The sequence below is a fragment of the Alosa pseudoharengus genome, unplaced genomic scaffold (genome assembly GCF_046254945.1).
Source record: "Alosa pseudoharengus isolate Yale_2024_CS ecotype anadromous, Long Island Sound unplaced genomic scaffold, YU_APseudo_1.1 YU_APseudo_1.1_scf_15, whole genome shotgun sequence".
NCBI classification, from domain to species: domain Eukaryota; kingdom Metazoa; phylum Chordata; class Actinopteri; order Clupeiformes; family Clupeidae; genus Alosa; species Alosa pseudoharengus.
The window spans coordinates 17,326,635-17,347,397 of record NW_027468620.1 but is presented as its reverse complement, the minus strand read 5'-3'; the positions used below and the strand labels follow the sequence as shown (position 1 = coordinate 17,347,397).

At 43.3% G+C, this 20,763-nt stretch overlaps 2 protein-coding genes across 2 annotated transcripts; one reads left to right on the top strand and one right to left on the bottom strand.

The window, feature by feature from the left end:
- Positions 1–3,354: 3,354 nt before the first annotated feature.
- Positions 3,355–8,058, bottom strand: LOC143124328 (transmembrane protein 229B-like). The gene is made up of 2 exons (XM_076285762.1): positions 6,078–8,058; positions 3,355–4,994 (listed from the first exon to the last, which is right to left on the bottom strand). The coding sequence occupies exons 1-2, from the start codon at positions 6,124–6,126 to the stop codon at positions 4,495–4,497; spliced, it is 549 nt and encodes a 182-aa protein (XP_076141877.1). The 5' UTR covers positions 6,127–8,058; the 3' UTR covers positions 3,355–4,494.
- A 1,181-nt stretch (positions 8,059–9,239) lies between these two features.
- Positions 9,240–14,509, top strand: hcar1-3 (hydroxycarboxylic acid receptor 1-3). Its single transcript, XM_076285761.1, has 2 exons — positions 9,240–10,292; positions 11,440–14,509. The coding sequence occupies exon 2, from the start codon at positions 11,664–11,666 to the stop codon at positions 12,651–12,653; it is 990 nt and encodes a 329-aa protein (XP_076141876.1). The 5' UTR covers positions 9,240–10,292; positions 11,440–11,663; the 3' UTR covers positions 12,654–14,509.
- Positions 14,510–20,763: the final 6,254 nt, after the last annotated feature.

Sequence of the window (20,763 nt, the reverse complement as noted above, 5' to 3'; positions counted from 1 at the left end):
TAATGACAGCTTCAATTCCTGTATTCCTGTATTATGAAACTAATCAGTCATACTGTTCAGGTGTGATTTTTGGCAGATACAGATAGTCTTTTAAAATTGAAGATTCCAGGGGTGAATCCTGATTTTTAGTTAACTTCCAGAACTGTTCAATTGGATTTGTGTTAGGGCCTTGATTTCCTTTCTCTGAAACCAATTGAGAGTTTCCTTTGCTGAATGCTTTGGATCTTTGTCCTGCTGGAAGGTCTAGCCATGTCAAAAATACTCCATTCATCAATCCTTCAACTGTATGAAGTCTGCCAGTAACCTGACTCCGCCAGATGGATTTGCTCCGCATATCCATCTGGGAACTTTTCATTGAAGAACTTTTGGGAAGGGGCGGACATACTGGTTAGCTGATTGGATAAACCATCTGTCTATCACCACCTTTGTTGGTTATCGACGGGCCAAATCAACCAATTAGATTAACAAAGTACTCTTCTAATGCCGTTTAACATACAATTAAGTTAGGTAACGTGACAAACGTTAAGATGTTTTAACTTACCATTTATGAACCTAATCAACGACAATTCCCATCAAGTTTTCACGGTAGGCCCTACACTTCTGAAGATAGTATATTCCTCCATTATGAACTGGAATCAGCCGTGGAGGATGTCTGTGTCGTTCATTCCTCCCAGCTGCATGGCTGAGACTCATAGCTTCACAGTTTACCCAGGAATACTTTCTAATTTGAATAAAACTTGCACGATAGCTATTCTCATCTCTGTGGATGCCGTCATGTTGTTCGTTGCGTCACACCTCAACCCGCCTCAAAGCCAACGCTGATTGGACGTTCGTTTGGTGAACTGCTCCAAATTTTCTTTAACGGAAAGTATCCAGACTGATCTGCGAGTGAATCCCTGAAGCAAGTATGACATCAAGAAGTTCAATTTTGCCTATGCCTGACCAGACTACATTCTCTCAGTATTTCATAGGCTTGTCCCAATGTTGTGTAGCAAACTTTAAACAAGCTTCGACATGTTTTTTCTTCAGTAATGGAGTCATGCGGGTGGCAGTGTAGTGCATTACCTATGATTTTCTCTAACAATATACCCTTGTTGCCTCCAAGTCTTTCTGGAGCTTTCTGTGAGTGGTCCTTGGCTCTTGTCTACTCTTCTTACTATCCTTCTGACTCCCTGGTCAGAGATCTTGCGAGGATAGATAAGCGGAATGTGTTTTGATAACAGTTCTGTTGCAAGAGCTGATGGCAACATACAGGGAAATACAGTGTTGCAAGTGTGCTAAAGTTTTAAGTCTACTTCCACTTTTGCCAACGGATTCTGTCATGTGCTAGGCTTTCAGAGGTTGACCATGGGGGGTTTTGCCATGAGTGGTGATGAATGCATGAACGCATACACGCACCTCAGACGTCAAAATGTATAATGATTCACACTGGCTGAGAGACAGTAAGGAAGTGTAAAGCCAAACAAATTGAAGAGCGTGAGGAAGTTAAGAGAATGAATGTAAGAATATCACAAAAGCACTTGCACCATTACAGAGGTGCTGGGCTGGTGTGAAATCATCATTGTGACTCCTCAGTAACTCATTTTGCCTCATCACCCACACTCTTGGGCAGTAGAATGACATTATGTTTTGGCTTTGTGTCATTCAGGGTCTTCCCCCCTGATCCCTGGTGGTTAGCCAGAGGTCTGACATAAGCCAGGCTACCTGGTGGTGGTGACACAAGTTGTGATCATCCTAAATGCCAGAGCATGGTTGATTGTTTGGGGGATGTCATAACTGACAGAGGATTTGGTAGCTCATCAGCAGGTCATACATTTATTTGTGTGATTTATAGCAGCTCAACTTATCTTCCAGAACTCCCTTGAAACCATCTGTGGTTAATACAGATTATCAGCAACATCCTGGGAAATTATTTGTAGGGATTTTTTCTCCTAATTTCATGATTTTGTATGTTGAGGGAGTGGTGATTTGAAACATACCGTACCATTGTCAGTACAGCACAAAGTGATTAACATAATTCACAATCTAAATGTTACAAATGTAACAATTTAATTTGTTCATGGCAACCACTGGTGTCAATTAGCCTAGAAATCCAGACCCAAATCCGAAAGATTAAGGGTCTGGCTACAAGTAATGAAAATGGCCCAACTTGAGGGGCAAATTTAAATTGTGCTCTCGCAAGAACTCTGGATTTCCAGGGTAGGTGTCAATTGCTCTCATCACAGAACAAGTCCACTTGTCATTACATATATGCTTAGACACAAACTCAGTCACGCACCCTTAAACTGGGGAGCTATGTAGGCGCCAGTGCAAATTGCCAGCTTGACCTCACTCCTTCATGGGTCTACTTTGGTGTGTTTGTGTGCACTTTCCACTTTCAAACTGGAGGCCTAACTCTTGGAAATGACCAGAAATTAAAGAAATTGAACAACACATTTTGGCTAGAACAAGGCAATCTCAGCAAATTTTGAAGCCATAACAGCCTTAGTGTAAGGTTTACATTTTGAAATGCAATATTAAAAGTCAGTTATACGATGTCCTGGTTCTTTTTGTGTTTTGTCATTGCATTTGTGTTTTGTCATTGCATTGCACAAGTAAATGTAGCATCTTTGAAGGCAAGGATCTTTCCTAAAATCAGTCAAATAAATTATAAATAAATAATTGAATCCATTGGCTTATAGTGTTGACAACAAAAAAAAAAAAAAAATTTGTTTGTTATCAGCGTTTCAAATATGTACTCCCATACATTCCCACTCCTAAAGCAAACATTTAAATGATTATTTATTCAAACTGTGGGTTTCAGCCATAATCTTGCGCTCACACAAATGGCACACCCAATTTTCTAGATACACCCATGTGAGTGTGTGAGATGACCGTGTTTAATGTGTGTATAGCAGAGGGTGGACTTTTCCTCTCAGATTCTCTCAACAGTCAGGGGCGCCGTGGGGGGAGGGGGGGGGGGGGGGTTAGGATTATTCTAAGGGCCCAGCACTGACAGGGGGCCCCGATAATATTGTATGGGGGGGGGGGAGCCCAAATTTACTAGCAGCGCCCTGGTCAATGGTTACCTGCTTCCTTTAAGCTTGCTTCCTTATTGTGTTAGGGCACAGCTAGTCAAATGCCAGTCAGCAGTCAGCCACACATTATGTAAATTGTGACTTCATAGAGTCCTCTGAATTCCCAGAGAACACTTTGGGACACCACTGACATTTGGCTCTCAGTCTGAGGTGTAAGGCATGCTTGCGTCATGCCTCAAGACACATGTTTCAACAGCTGTACAGCTGCTTTACTCTTTTATGTCATATAACATCTGCACATAAGACAAACACCTTCACTAACACCAACAATTCAACCAACAATTCAACAATTAAACTTTATTTATAAGAAAAATAAATAAATAATAATAAAAAAAACACAGAGAAGTCATCCACTCAGTCAGTCATTAGCTCTGTCATTCATTAGTCCTTGAGTGGAGTTACTCTAACTGGGTGGGCACGGGGGTGTTTATCTCAATGTGTTGTTATCAGGAGCATGAGGAGTTATTGCAGTTCTAATGCAGTCAGATGGGGATTATTCATTAAGCAAGTAAAGCATGCATTTCTCTATTGGTTTCTTTTAAATTACTCACACTCAAGCAATGGCTTATAGGGCAGAGAGAGAGAGAGAGAGAGAGTGAGTGAATGAGCAAGGAGGAAGAGAGCAATGACAATAATATATACATAAACTACAGAAGTACTGCAGTGTATTTGTGCTTTTCATATGAGTTGCACTATGAAAGTGGCCACATACACTAAAAAAAAGTCCAAGTATGCATGGATAAGTGAAGTCCACTTGGTAAAATGCTAGTGATCCAACACAATGAAGTCTGTGTTGCTGTCCATCTAAACCTTCAGATTTTTTGGTTGAGGCTTGAAAACAAGAATCTTGGTTTGATGTGCTGACATTGCACTCAAAGGTAGTATGTGGCAAGTAGTTAACATCTCCATGAAGTGCACTGTAGGCATGTACCTGAGGGATTTTTGCATAGATTAATGTTCCACTGAAGATGTTACAAGGTATGACTGCATATCTATTTCAGGGCTGCAAAATACACCACAGAGCCTGAAACTGCCAGAGGCTTTCAAAATGCAGTGTGTAGTTGTAGGGTTTTAGAGAGCTTCTACAAAGGAGACAACTAGGCCTGAGAGTAGAAAATATATATACATTTCCCAGTAGCCCGTGCATTATTTGTGTACTTTTTGTCAATATCAGATTGTTTTCTGTCTCAGAATGGGAATGAATTGGAATGGAATGAAAGAGAACCCACCAGTTCTTGTGATAGTTTAACAAGGTTTCCCTTACAGGAACGACATTGACTTTTTTTCATTCACAACACAGAACATCCAGTCACTTCAGGCAGCCACTCATAAGACATAACAAATTAGAAAGAATTGTCCTTCCTGAGTATTGACTCCATCTGTCTGAGGTCACTAGCACCATGCTGAGTCATCTCCCTCAGCTCTGCAGGCGTAACCTTAATGTGTAGTGGACCACGAGCGTCTCGGCCATCAGCGCTGCCAGGGCCCAGGGGATGGCATACTCCAGCGTGACCAGGCCCAGGAAGTTGTACTGGAACTGGGAGTAGTCCCACGGGCATGCGCCCAGCAGTCGGAGCACGAAGCCCCAGCTGAACTCCCACGCGTAGGTGAGGACGGTGTAGAGGCCCAGCCGAGCCACCAGGGGGCAACTCCTGCGCTTCAGCCGCAAGCTCAGCTCCTCCACGAAGAAGACGGCCAAGCCGTAGATGGGCAGTGCCCAGAGGCTGGTGTGCCCGGGCAGACGGGGGTCGCGGGTGAGGCAGCAGTCCCAGGCGGCAGTGAAGGCCACCTCGCAGAGCAGGCCGTGGAGGGCGTAGATGTAGAGGCGCACCAGTGGAGACAGAGGTTGCTGTGGGGACGCCTGGCGGCCGCCGGATAACTCGGAAGCAAGTGCTTCTGTGTCTCCTCTGTCCCTTGCTGTAGTCAGAGTGCGCGCACACACACACACACACACACACACACGAATAGAGTATGTATCTATTAACCACTTTTAGACGTACATTCTGTATGCACACATGTAGGAATGTGATCTTAAGCAGAATCATTATATACAAAGACATATGTAGACACACACAGAGACACACAAGAACACACAGAAGCAGAATTGTTCATGTTCTTCATCGATAAGCGTTAATTAATGACTTGGCAAAAACCTGCAGTGAACCTCTCCCTGGTTATTGATCAAACAATATTGATTGTGACATGAAGGTTTCGGTGAGCTATATTTCAAGAGCAAGGTCTAAAACGCCCTATGACACATTTCCTTCACCTTTGGTTTTGAAAGCTAGTTTGGTAACTTAATTCATTACTTATTTGCCCTGATGGAAACTTTTAGGTCTTACTAAACAGGACTTCTTAGTGATATAACAAAACAAACAAGCATATTTTTTTGGTAAACCCAGTGATGCTACCGAGCTACGGGGGTTTGAGGACACTGATTAGTCCTCGAATGCCCTCACAACCAGACATGTTGCAATTTTAGAGGTGAAGAAGCATCCTAGTCCCACTCATTTTATAAGCTTTGTCTGCTTATCTTCTTTACTTCCACAATTTGGTTAGGTGTTTTGGTAGATGCAACACTACAGTGTGTGGTTAGCTTATCATAGCTGTCCACAGGACGTTTAAAATTACTATCAAAATTTGCACAAAACCTAAACACCTAAATCATCTAAATGCATGACCCAAGTATACATGCAGACACAGACATGCATACACATATAATTATTTCTTATTAAGACCCATTGACACACATGTGATTACTGTAGACTGTGCTAGTACTGTATTACCACACTAAATCATATGTATAGGCCTATGACTCATTCAGTACTAGTACAACACCATTGGTACAACAACATTGGTGCAACTTCATTCAGTTCCACATAGTGACACATACATGAACGCATTTAAGATGATGTCACTCACATTCAGACACACACACATATACACATGTGTGAGTGAGTAAATGACACACGGTTTGAACAGTGAGACTCTTCTACTCACATGCCAGCCTGGCGCCCACTCTTTTCCATGATCGAGTTCCAGTCTCCATGTTCGCTCAGTGCTGCTCTGTTAGGCTCAGTCTCATCTCAGAAGATCACCGTGTGTGTGTGTGTGTGTGTGTGTGTGTGTGTGTGTGTGTGTGTGTGCCGCCGTCACGCTCGCCGCCGCTGTCTCAGTATCTCCTCTCCTGCCCCGTCCTGCACTTGTCCTGAGCTAAACATTAAACCGCGGGAGGAGGAGATGATGGCCGAGGATGATGAGCCGGCTCTGTGGCGCCCAGTGGCAAAAGTGACCGGTGTCAGTTGTGGAAAAGAAGCTATTCTGCCACCTGGAATAGGTAGGCTACACCTGAGACGCAAGCAATTGGATGTGCATAAAAAGAACAACGATCGAAGGAGAGAAAGAAATATGTCTTTTCTGTCTTTGAGTGTGGGGGCTTATCTGGTAGGGGCAGGGGGTGATGGGCGTGGTGTGTGTGTGTGTGCAGTGGGGGTGTATAGAGACCAGTGGGATGGGCACTTTGCTAAAGATAAGGGATGAAGAAGGGTGTGTGTCTCTGGTTGGCACTGGTGGAAAAACACATTCGCCACCAATGACCAGCAAGATATTTGATGTGTCTGGTCAATGCCACCACGCCCTGACCTCTGCCATATGCTTCTTCGAGTGTGGATAAATTGTGACTAACAGCAAGGAACTGTTTCTGACCCTCTGTTCCCATGTTTGTGTCATAGAGGGTAAAATTATCACACACACATACACACACACACACACACATACCACAAACATTAAGTGTTAACCTGTGACACTTGTAGGTCCTACACTCTGCACATACAGAAATACAAACTTCTGTTCTTGAATGAGGTAAAAAGGGTCATTCAGGGTCATGTTGTCCAGTGACATGCAATGGCAAAGCACAGAGCACTGAGCTCCATTTTGAGCTGTGATGGTGGCTCTTGTGTTTTTGCATTGAGAGATAAGCCGTTGGGGTGACCACATTGTTTGCTTTCCTCCATCATGTAATAAAAAAGGACAATGATCTCTCTGGTCAGACCAGAGTCCATCCCCAGCACACATGAACACACAGTTATATAGTACACGGACACATCACACACACTGTAAATAGGCACAACATGTTCTCAGCCACTTCCACACATGTCAACACACATACCGGTAGTACTCTCATAACACAAGGGGAAGTGTTAAACAACTTCCTGGGCTGCGATAATCACGTTTGTTACAGCTTCTTCTTCATCTGTGTAGTGGGGTTCACACAAACGGCAGCTCTACACTATGAAACCCATTATTTTCAATGGCTTGCTCGCACAATGACTGGTCTGGCGCTGTGCCGAGCAAAGCTCAGCACAAGTGGCATTTTGCCGCTCTTGCGCGTGCCGCGGCGTGCTGTAAATCATAGGTCTTTTGCACTGAGCTCGGCGGCAAGCACAACAAAGGTCTTGTCACGCAGGCCACATGCATTGTCAAAGAGAGAGAGAGAGAGAGAGAGAAAGAGAGAGAGAGGGATGGGTGTGTGCATGTGTGTAAGAGAAAGAGAGAGAGTATGCATGAATGCAAGCAGATATCAGCAAGTTGCAGCAAGTGCATATGTAAACTGCGTTCTGTAAAATGCTTTCTGCAATCTAAGCATTACTCCAAAACCAAGAGGGAAAATACTATATCTCTTTGAACTTTGTGTATCTCTCTGCCAGTGGTGGCAGTTCCAGTAAGAATGACACAAACACATATGTATGTCAAGGGTAAGAGACAACTCAAAGAATATAGGCGCCTCACACTGTGCTCATTGAGACATCTGCTTTTCACACCTACAGGGGATGCAGCGTCAACTTTTTTTTAGATGCAACGACATGATAACCAATGTGGTTTCTGAAACAACACACAAAAAAACACACAACACTTAGCAATGTATTACAGGTTTGTTCTATTGCTTCAGCACAATTTTGAAAACAGGGCCTGTTTTTGCATCAATTCAAATGGTGCAAGTTTATGACATTTTGTTGCAGGAATTTACATTTTGAAAAGGATGATTAGGTTTTGATTACAGAGTTTCACTCAAGGCTTGATGTAATGTTGCTGATGCAGGTGATTAAATTAATATATGTATAAAACACAGTAAACAGTGTGTTACTATTGTGTGTGTGTGTGTGTGTGTGTGTGTGTGTGGTGATTTCTGTTCATTGGATCACTGTCTCCAATCACTCTTTTACTCCTGGCAAGCGTCTATCTGTCTCAGAGCTCAAAGATTCTTCTTTATTTGCCAACCCTTGGAAGCCACTCACAAGCAGGCCTCACACCCTCCACCAGCCATGCTGCTGAGATGGCATGAAACCAGGCATACGAGGGGAGATATCCGTTTCGAAAAAGCTGTAGCCTAGATATAATCACAGAAACTGAAAGACAGCATGGCATTGTTTCATACTTATTTCATACCTATTTCGACCGGGGTAAGTTGCTTAACAGGGGTTAGATGAGCCACCCCTTTTTTTCTAGGGAACCTTATACAAATTGTATCATGTTGTATCATGTTTTAAGGAAGATGGATTAATTCCTTAGAATCTGTGGAAAGGTGCAGCACATGGCAAATGTGGTAAAAAAAGATATGTGTAAAAATCATGAATGTTACCTTAGCTTATTCTTTCAAAATGGTGGTTGTGGGGTAAGATGAGCCACCAGGGCTCGGGTAAGTTGAGCCAGCTAACTAGTGCTTGTATTGCATCTGTAAGATTTTTAAGTTTGCCTTGATTTTGTGACCTCATTTTATATGGTTCCTTAGAGTTACCTAGAGCTAGAGAGACTAGTCAGCAAATTAATCTGACTTATTTAAGTCAATTAAATGGGCGAATTAAAAGGTAAACAGGCGACAACAATTTTCTAAATCTGTCTTGCCAAATTTTCTGTTGAATCTATTTGGCAAATTCTCAGTTGATGTTTGTAATTATTTTATTTATTTAATTTAAATTATTGGTTTAAGAAAATAAAAACGTTTTACCTGAAATCTTTGTTTTGGACCAACTTACCCCACACCTGGGCTCATCTTACCCCACATATGGGGTAAATTGTGCCAGAAAAACAACTTTTTTGCAGAGAGCATATCTCACCCTAATAGGTTATCAAAGAATTGTTGGTTACACATTAGAATGATGAAGAATGTAAAAAATGACTAATCTTACCCCTATTCTCCCCTGTGGTGTAGACACGGGATGCAGAGGGGTTTTGACGTGTTCACATTAATAAAAAATAGCAGTAGAGTAATGAAAAAAGTAATTAAAGTAGTAAAAATAGTACCTTGTTGAAGTGGTTAGTGGACAGAAAAAACACATGCGCAGACAAAGTTTACCCAACCTGCCTGGTAGCCATGGCCATGGTCAATAGACAGTATTGGTGATCTCTTGCTAACCAAGACCCAGATGTTAACGTGAGCGTATAAGTCTGAAAAGCATGCTGATGACATTGATACAGTGGAGCACCTGGAATTTTCCCTGAAGGCATTGATTCCAGACACTGATATGTCAAGCTAAGACATGTTTGGGGTTGGAACTGGGAACCAAACTGATGGGAAATAACCACATTTCCAAATGACGTGCTGGACTTGTGAATCATGTCAAACCATGAACCAGGTTAATCAGTTGGGTTCGTAGGACTATTGAAGGACTCATACAACACACTGTAAAAGTGTGTGAATTATAAAGACTCAACTTCACACTATTAATCTGTGTTGTGTGAATGGCCACTCTCTGAGTGTTTGTGAATCTGCACGTACTGTAGGGCATCTACAGGCTGAAGTGTGTTTACATGTAACCATCCATGCACTGATATTCCCACACTTACAACCATCTGTGTCTCCACTCTCCACTTTTATAACATATACAAGAGCTCTCACACACAAACAAACAAACACACACACACACACATACACACACACATTAATTTTTCTTCTTTAAATCTTTAAAAAGATTGTGCTAGCCACAGATTCTGAACTGAACTCAGACTGAAAGAGCTGTTCCTTCCCCCTGTGATGCAAGGCGAGCCTCAGAGGTTTACCCTTAAAGTGCATCATTTGAGAGACAGAGAAGTAACAGTGGCAGAGAAGAGGGCAGTACAAAAGGAACAACCCACACTCACTCTCACAGAAGGAAACGTATGTTACCATCACCAAGTTGTGTATGGGGCCGACATGAAGATTGTGTTACTGGAAAAGTGGTAAGTCAGTGGACAATTTTGTTTAAAAATGAATTTTATTGATTTGTAAGTATAGAAGTACATTTTTGTACAGAACTGTATCAAACAGATAGAAGTACACTTTTGTATGTAACTGTATAATAACATTATCAACATACAGTATCTGAATAAGATCTTAGCTACTATGACAACTCACATTGAATGCTTCATATAATTGTTAATTATAATTTATTTAGAATGAAAACTCTTTTAAGTACACCCTCTGTGGTGGATATAACACTAATAGCCCAGTGTTACTGCAAGCAAGCTTCATAAGTTGTCAGTACTCAGATGGTGCAAGAACCTAAAGGAAATTAAATAAGTTGTGTCAGCATATCGCTCCAACTTCCTAAATTTGATTGCGCAGTACAAACTCCCTGCATTTGTACCACACACTTTCTTTTGGGGAGATGTCCCCTGAGACAGCGACATATCAGGGTCAGTACAGGCCCAGTCTCACATAGCCTACTGGAAATCCTTACAAAAAAACTCCACATGGCAACATGACTTTTGGTACAAATTGTGTGTAAACTGTTTGGGTGTTTTTCTTTGCAAAGATGCCTGGATGACATGATATCTTTCAGGTTTAGTCAATGAATCCATCAGAGAATGTCAGTCTTTGACAAGCATGCCTAAGCATTCCATTGCAGTCTACAGCACAGTTATTCAAGATCAATAATACAATGACAATATGTGCTGACTGGCTGAATGGACTGATGTCATTTGTCCTGTCCACTTCCTATTTGAACAAAACGTTGCCAGACTTATCCGTTATGTCCAGGCAAATGAAAATGCTAATTTCTGGCAATGGAGATTTTTTATGTAACACTTGATGGTATCTACATAAAAGTGACATGACACATGAACTCTAACCTTAATCCAAACCTCTAACCCTAACTTGTCATGACAAAAACCGAATGACACTTAATAATAGAAGCGTTACGTCAGAAACGTTTATGTCTTATTTATAATGTTTAGGACACGTTCATGACTGTGTTATGTACTCTTATGTAGATACCGTCAAGTAAACCGATTTTTACATCACAACTTTAAACTCTGAATGTGTACGTCTTTCATTGGTATTCCATTTTGCTGCTCAACACATCAGCCATACAATCTGTGTTTCTAGGCCTTGAAGAGAGAGTGAGAACGTGGGGGAGAGATAGGGCCACGATACTCCTGCTCTGAAGAGAAGTGGTGTCACAGGGAAGACTGCAGCTGTACGCCACTGTTACCTTCTTTTAATTCAAATACTACAGAGACTTTCACACAAGCGCAGACTTTCACCGGAAGCAATCAACTTTGTAAGCATTTGGGTGTGGTGTGGTGTGTTTGTATGTGTGTGTGGTCATTATGGAGCCCAACACCTCCACCCCAACAGCCAAGTTCCACTGCAACCACTCCTCACAGACTCTGGTGACCTCTGTGCTGCCCCCGGTGATGATCATAGAGGTGGCGGTGGGCTTGCCTTGCAACCTGGTGGCTCTTTGGATCTTCTGGTTCCGCATGATGGGCTGGCGAGCCAACGTCATCTTCCTCTTCAACCTGGTGCTCGCCGACTTCCTGCTGCTGGTCAGCATGCCCTTCCGCATCAACTACCTGCTGCACGGCGAGGATTGGGGGTTCCGTGGAGCCGGATGCCGCGCCAACCTCTTCATGTTGGCGGTCAACCGCTCGGCCAGCATCGGCTTCATGACGGCCGTGGCGGCAGATCGCTATTTCAAGGTGGTCCACCCGCACCACCGGATGAACCGGGCGAGCCCGCGGCAGGCCTGGGTGGTGGCGGCCCTGACCTGGGTGCTGGTGGTGGCCCTGCGGCTGCCCCTCCTGGCCACGAAGCTGGAGAAGGTGGGCGACGGCGGCCGCATGATCTGCCGCAGCTTCGACTCCTACGCCAAGCCGCCGCCGAGCATCGTGCTGCACAACGCCGTCTTCACGCTGGAGTTCCTGCTGCCGCTGCTGCTCCTCGTCGTCTTCTCGGCGCGCATCACCTGCATCCTCCGCCAGCGCAACATGGACCGCGAGCGCAAGGTGCGCCGCGCCATCCGCACCGTGGTGGTCATCGTGGTGGTGTTCGTCATCTGCTTCGGCCCCGGCGTGTTCACCGGCCTGCTGGCCGTCCTCTACCGCAAGGTCTGGCCCGAGGACTGCCACGGCTACCAGCTGGTCACCCAGCTCTTCAGCCTCTCTATCGGCTTCACCTACCTGAACAGCACCTTGGACCCCGTCATCTACTGCTTCTCCAGCTCCATGTTCAGGAACGCGCTCAAGGGCTCCATCAACCGGATGGGCTTCGTCAATCTGCAGCTCAGCCGAAGAGGCAGTATGACCAGCGACGGCTAATTGAAGTGGGGTGTCGTCATATCATATTAACATTATCAAATGCTGATGAACACCATTGATGCAGTCTTGTGCTAGTTTACGCATGTCTTCAGCTCTGAGAGGTCCATCTATTGACATTTACACATGCAGAATGAATGCACTGACAGATGAAAAGGGTACTACAACCCACCTCGGTACTTATATGAAGAAGTACAAAGGAACAGAGGATTTAGGGAGCTGGAGGCTGCAGTAGTGGTAAGGACAGCGATAGAATGGAATCCCTTCAGAACATTGACCTTGAGCTTGTGACTGAAATCCATTTGAAGGCCGCTCAGTGTAGCAGAGACTAATGTGCTTACAGTGTATATATTGTGTAAACCTATACCTTTCAGAATGTCCCAGGACTATACAAAGATCTGGTTATGTTATAACTGTAACATTGATACATATTCATTTGGATTACTAAATATCACATAAAGCTTATCTAAGCATTGCGTGTTGTTTGTTGTCCAGAGCTGAGCAGCGAGACATATTTTTAAATGGGTAATCTTGGTCCCAACAGAATTGATAGGGACTTCACACAGCAGTGAAAGGATAAAGCTTGTTAATTTGCTGGGTAATGTTCCTATTGTTTTGTTTGTATTGAGTGTTGTATGAAATGTATTTAATTGTATGAGCTGCTTTTGTGTAAAACAGCTTTACCATTTTAATTTCAGAAAAATATAATATATTTAATGTTCAAAATGTCTTTTAATAGCCTATTTTCTGCCTTGTAATCTGTCATTTTTATAATGGATGCATAACTATGAGGTTCAAGTCGCTAGTCCCCTCTGAATAGGCCTATGGCTGGTTGTGAGTTTCAGGTATGCATTCCTACAATGCTTTAGACAAGGCTGCATTGACTGCACTGCATTTATTTATGTGTTAGCCTGTATGTCTTGTGAAGTAAAGTAGGCTAACATTATTTTTGGCTACATGATATTGATGCAACCACGTATCGTTAACATTAGGAATTTGCGGGGTCGGGTCGGGTTTGGGTTGATGTTAAACGTATCAGGTTGGGCGGGGCGGATTGGATCTCCAAAATGGGTCGGGTGGGCGCGGGATATAAAAAACCCTGACCCGCGCATCACTACAGCCCATCCAAACTAGTAGGCTAGAGCCGGCTTTGTTTCCCCTCTGTTACTGTCCCCATCATATCCCGTAAAGACAGCAAATGGCCACTAGGTGGCATTGTAAAGTCAAAATGAGGGTGTGGGTGTGCTCGCGGGATAAACAAACTCATGACTTGGGATTTTGCCAGCCTCGCTAGATGTGTGTGTTTGTGTGTGTGTGTGTGTGTGTGTGTGTGTGTGTGTGTGTGTGTGTGTGTGTCTGTGTGTGTGTGTGTGTGTTTGTGTGCAGCATGATCCATGCAGAGCAGTGTGTGTGTGTGTGTGTGTGTATGGTCCATGCAGAGCAGTGTTTTACATGTATTATTTTACATCATTATTATTATATAACACAATTCATACAATGTTGATTTGAGAATGACATATCCACATGTAACCAGCAGGGACAGTATATAGTCATCAGTGAAAGTGTTGAGGCGGGTCAATGACCCTGTATTACCTGATGATGCAGGTTGAGCCAGCTGTGTCCTATGTTGACTACATGTGTTTCAGGACACAGCGTCCCGTTAATCAAGATCAACTGGTGGAATAAAGCCAAGGCATAATTCACCAATTAAAATCCTGCTTGGTATTCATGTGACATTTTGAATGTTAATTCAGAGACTTAATTGGCCTATATAGCATCTCTGCTGGAAAGATTTTAATTGTGTGTAACTTTGGATGAATTGGTCTTGGCTGGCCTCTCTCAGACTCTCATTTCGACATAAAGACATGTCTGTCAAAAGAATGATTTCCAGAATGTCTTTGGGTCTAATTACAAACAAACTACACACACTACACATGTCTGGCCAATGGCATTGGTGTCTATTTGTTTTACTCACATACAAATGCACACACATAAACTCTGCCCCCTCAGCCAATTTCTTTCATGTCCTTTCAATCTCCTTTCACAAACAAAATAGAAACATGGCTGATAAGCTACTTCTCAGTTCTTGCTTAAGCAGGCAAAATTATTTACAAATACTGGCTAGTATTGCCACATAACTTAAGTGTTCAACGAGGAAGAACGAGAAGAATGTCAAAACATATGCCATGCCTTAATGACCTGCGTCTTGTCTTTGACTTTGTTGTGACAGTGTTCTGAGTCTGTATTGTGGTAAGTGCTCTTCACCACAGATTCTGCACATTACTGTCACATATTTCATGTTTCCTCTGCAGAACATGCTATTTCATCTTACAGTATGTAATCAATGCTCTCGGTCATCATGACAGACTTGCTCTCAAGGCACTGACACTCACCAAAGCTAATTGGAAAGTGCCCTAGAATCCTGATAGACTGAGACACTACAGTCTTTGGGTGTGATAAAGTATAACTAGAGTGTGTGGTCTTGGATCTCCTGGTGAGAGCTAAGGAAAGCCACTGTGTTGCCTAGCTTCGGTATGTAGTGGGCTGCTGGTGCTGGGTCTAACTCTATAGGGACAGTGCCAATCAAGCTTCTCACAACCTTAGCAACCAATTCAAATTCTGCTTGGTATTCATATGACATTTAGGTGTTCAGGACTTAGTTGACTCTGCAGCATATGTGACTAAATGGTAATGGCTTGAAAGTGTAATGATTTATTATTACTCTGCTGAATTGCCTTATCCGTATAAAAATGCACAGTCCTACACATCCATGGATAGTTTGGATACAATCATCTCTCTCTCTATCTCTGTCTCTCTCTCTCTCTCTCTCTCCATATATACACATCCACACATTGCAATAGTCACTTCACTTACGTAGCACTGTTGAAGCCATAGGCACACAGTGCTTTTTACACAGTCAACACAGATCAAGTCAATGTACTGCTTTTCAACAGAAAGTGCTGTGCTTTTGATGAAAAAGATGGTGTCATAGACGAGGGCTAGTGTAAAGTAAAAGAAGTCACTCATGTTGACTTGAAAAATTTAATTAAATGGAAAAGATATTGATGTATGTGTGTGTGTGTGTGTGTGTGTGTGTGTGTGTGTGTGTGTGTGCATGTGCTGTGTGTGTGTGTGTGTGTTCACTAAGCTGCTCAATACCAGAAGAACAAACAAGTGGGTTTCTGCTCTTGCTCCCCTGCGCAGCAACATCGCAAAGACCAAGGGATCCAATCACTTCATAATAGGCCAGAGTGGTGAGTGGGAGTCAGAGAATGGCTCTCTGTCAAAGCAGACATCCGCTGTGGGTTTCAGCCAGTCAGCATCCCAGCGTAGGCATGGTCTATGGCCTCAACCTCATCCATTCAGTGTCAGACAGCATCGATTTGAAGCCAGGAGATGTAATTAGTGGAATATGTCCCCTAGTGACTTAGTCAAGTCTGCTGTAGCTTTTGGAATCCATAGTGACACTAAAGCCTGTTGATCAATGCAAGATGCACACCACATAGTGGTGTTCGTTGATTATTAAAATCAAATATATCGGCGCAATGTATGATTTCCAGCCGTCTTATTTGCTATTGTGAAACTATTTTTTCAGACACCTCACAACCGCGTATAAACTTCCGCTCAATATTTGAACCTGAAGCATAGACGGTGGCGCAGTAATATCAACGTGCAATGAGTCTTCCAACAGAAATCAATGGGATTTTACAAAATGGCAAATAAAACACAACAGAAACTGTATTTCGCTACGCTACTTGTTTTGGAACATCAACGAACACCACTAACCACTCGGTGAGTTGCACAGTTTTGAAAACGAACGTTAAGGGTTGTTTTAGGACATGTTTGAGTATGCCTGTTGGCAGCCACTCTGAGTAGTCAAAGGCGATTCAAAACGAGTCAGAAAAGTCGAGACAGGACCAATCGTCAAAATTTCGGTGTCCACCACCCTAGATCATCCAAAACAAACCAGAAAAGGGACTCAAAGTGCTAAATACCGGAATTTTCCTTTAACATGGTGTTAGTGGTGCATGTTCTGAAAACTCAACAATCATGCCTGTGTGTATGTGTATGTGTATGTGTTATGTATTGGGGGTTGTTCAGACCTGCACGAGAGCAGACAGCCCACTGTCAAATATCCTTCATCCACAAGGGGCGCCAGCTACTGGTCTTATTGGTGATTGACTATAAGACCTGTGGAATGGCAGTCAATAGACCTCTGAAGTCAGCCTACAAAAAAGCCGCCATCTTTGAGATCCGGTTTCTGGCGATTTTTCCTATGGGAAAATAACATGGGGATTTTGAATTATCGCACCTGTAAGACAAAAAAGTCTGAAATGCAGACGTTTTCCTGAACACACTTTTGTCCTCTGCCTTCGAGTGGGTACTGTGATCTTCGGTACGTTAAGACGGAAAACTAAAGATTTTTGCTACCCCAGAGCTAACTTGCATTGCATTAAGTTGCATTAAGTTGCATTGCAAGTTAGCTCTGGGGTAGCAAAAATCAAAGTGTGCCGCCTTAACGTACTGGAGATCACGGTATCCACTCGAAGGCAGAGGACAAAAGTGTGTTCAGGAAAACGTCTGCATTTCAGACTTTTTTGTCCCCGCGAGAGTTGTGATACTGTAGAGCTGTGATACTGTAGTTCAAAATCCCCATGCTATTTTCCCATAGGAAAAAATCTCAAGATACCAGATCTCCTTATATGGGCAAAGATGGTAGCTTTTTTGTAGGCGAACTTCAGAGGTCAATGGAGAGAGGCTTCGAGAACTGGAGAACTCAGCTGCTGGGCCGATGCTGTGAACCTCTCAGCTGCTTTGCCGGGCGACACATGAACTGTACACTGATCGATATTCTATTTTGGTTTAGTTACGGTTTTGTCTCGTTTGGGGCCCGTTTTCATTTGTTTGTTTGTTTGTGTGTTTGTTCTCATTCATCGGCGAAGCTCAAACATACTGACTGACACGTCCTCTGTACACATCCAGATAAGGGAGTCTGAGCAATGTAGTAATTTCTCCTAAACGTGTAACGCTGGTTGCTAGACTAGGATTCTAATAGTGTGAGCATGCATACATCCACGTGTTTGTGTGAGCGTGTGTGTGTGTGTGTGTTTGTCTGTGACCGTGTGTGTGTGTGTGTGTGTGTGTGACCGTGTGTGTGTGTGTGTGTGTGTATGTGTGTGTGTGTGTGTGTGTGTTTGTGTGTGTGTGTGTGTGTGTGTGTGTGTGTGTCTCATTCGCCCCAGCAGAGTTCATTAGTCTTGCACACTGGACATGAGGATTAATCAGAGATATGGCAACCAATTATCCACTCTCCCTTTCAGCCCGTCTTGTGTAAAAATAGGTCGGACTTATATCACAGATAAAGATAATCACATGCAGACACACCTTGCCTGCCACCAACGTTGCCTGCTTTTTTAATTCCAGCGCACATAGCTATTCCAGCAGATAGGAAAAGATATATGCACACACACACACAAAAACACACACACACATGACGGTATATGTGCAGGTTAAAGGAAAGAGTGGGTTGCCTGATGCAAGAGTGAGAAACCCAAGTCTGCGTCTCCTGCATGCCTTCAAAGGGTCAGGAAGTGAGCACTACAAATGGTCAGGAAGTGAGCACTATATGAGACTGTGAGTGGTACTCTGAGGAGTGACAGCAGCACACCCAGTCTCAGGCTTGCTCCGGGCAGCAGCACTTACACACAAGCCAGTGGGATAGAAGGCACAGCACACTCCAACTGACAGCAGTTGAGTTCGAAAGGGTTCTGATTCACACAGAGAGTGTGTGATGAGAGGGAGTGGTGTGTGTGTGTATGTGGGTAGAGGAGTGAAATAGTGAAATAGAGAAAGAGACTGATCAACGGAGGAAGCGGAGAAAGGATAAAACAAGAGATGAGAGAAAAGAGAGAGAGAGAAGAAAATAGATGACAGGGAGGAGGGATAAGAGAGAAAGATGGAGTGAGCTTCTGACAGTGGGAGTCATTGTGCTCAGATGAACAGATGCTGTTTCCTGTCCTTTCTCTCCTCTTAGCATTCCCTTTTTTTTTCTCTCACCTGCCCTACCAGCACTGTGCCAAATGATGCTCTAACAAGATGTGTGTTAGTGTGTGTGTGTGTGTGTGTGTGTGTGTAGCAGGCACCGAGTAATATCTAATGTAATATATTTCTTTTTTCTCTCTTCCTTTCACTATGACCCAAAAATCACGTTTTGCATTAATTATGACCGCCGCACAGCGAAGCGGCGGTCATATAGGTTTAGTCAGAATTTTTTTTTTTTTCTTTTTTGCATGCCCAAATTTCCGTCAATGAGTCCCGGGACACTGAAAGACCGGGGTACACGAAAGTTGGTGGGCATGTAACCCCACATGGATAGCATGGAACCATCGTTTTTCGTTTTGATCTGTGGCCCCCCCCGCTGGACTGGATCCCCCGAAAGGAGGGTAGGGCAGACACAGTTTTCTGTGAATATCTCGAAAACCGTAGGGTTTAGGAGTATGTTGATCTCAAGGGGCCATGTCAACCCATTCCATAACCACTCATTTCATGTATAGCGCCACCTAGTTAAACACAAAAAAGTAAAAATGAGGTGTTGTAATTGAAGGTATCTGTGACCTAACACCTAAAACTATCAAAACTGCACGAAATTGGAAGTGTAGGATCATTATGACACCATCTGTATGCACGCCAAGTTTTGTGGAATTCCGTTCATGGGGGGCCACACAATAAATTAATTTATGTTACTATACACCAACTGGCCTGTAGGTGGCCGGAGACAGTTTTCTGTGAATATCTCGAGAACCGTAGGGCCTAGGAGGTCCACCTTTTTTATGTATGTTGGTCTTAAGGGGGCATGTCAACCCATCCCATTACCACTTATTTCATGTATAGCGCCACCTAGTTAAAAATTAAAAAGCAAAAAATTAGGTGTTTTCATCACAATATCTCTGGCTGACAAGGTCAAAACTGCACGAAATTAAAAGTGTAGGATCATTATGACACCCTCCGAATGCATGCCAAGTTTTGTGTACTTTCGTTCATGGGGGGCCTTACAATAAAATAATTTATGTGTTCATTTAGTGACGTACACCAACAAGGATTCCCGGGACACTGAAAGACCGGGGTACACAAAAATTGGTGGGCATGTACCCCCACATGGATAGCATGGAACCGTCATTTTTCGTTTTGATCTGTAGCCCCCCCGCTGGACTGGACCCCCCGAAAGGTGGGTAAGGCAGACACAGTTCTCTGTGAATATCTTGAGAACTGTAGGATGCCTAGGATGACCATTTTTTTCCATATGTTTGCCTCCAGGGGTCATGTTAACCCATTTCATGTGCACACATGTGCACAAACAGATACACACACACACACACATACATTCACAGTAATCATACGTATGACACATACTCACACAGTAGACATATGTACGCTTGCATGCACAGGCACATACGCAGGCACACACACAAGCACGCACACACACACACCCACACACACACTCACATACACACAAACCCACACACATAACATAAACATAACACAAACAATCAAGAATTTCTCAGAATTATGAACAGGCAAGATGGAGGTGGGGTTGTATAATATTAATTTTACATGTGAAATCTATGAACTAATCATGTTTTGGTACTTGTTGTCTAGCAGATACCAAGAATTGAGTGTGGATAATGCAATTTAGTGAGACAGTTAGAATCATATAGGCCTTTCAGCGTGATTTCTTTTTGTGGAAAAAATGTGCTGGACTGGGGGTCGTTTCTAGAAAGCATCGTTTGCTAACTTGCGTCGCAACCTTGGTAGTACGCTCCATCGTTCTTGGATTTGGTGTTTCTAGAAAAGGTAGTTCGAACTCTCAATCGCAAAAAAGGACGCAAAGTTTGGTCGTTTGAACTACTGCCCCTAGGCAGTCGCACTTGTGTCGTTCCTTGGTAGTTCCTGTTGGTGTCCGGAGCGCCTAACCAAAAATCACAACCGCCTAACCAAAATTTGCGAAGTGGATGTTTATCTCGTGACTCAATGATTGATCTATCCTGTACCTTAATTTTGATTAAGATACTGACTCCCCTACTTGGGTCATTCTTGCTATTTATGTTAATTTAAG

Bases quoted from the DNA above. Each gene is read 5' to 3' on its own strand.
- LOC143124328 (XM_076285762.1), bottom strand. From the start codon at position 6,126: ATGGAGACTGGAACTCGATCATGGAAAAGAGTGGGCGCCAGGCTGGCA. The intron at 4,995-6,077 runs GTGAGTAGAAGA...CTCTGACTACAG, and splicing joins AGTGGGCGCCAGGCTGGCAT to CAAGGGACAGAGGAGACACA.
- hcar1-3 (XM_076285761.1), top strand. From the start codon at position 11,664: ATGGAGCCCAACACCTCCACCCCAACAGCCAAGTTCCACTGCAACCAC.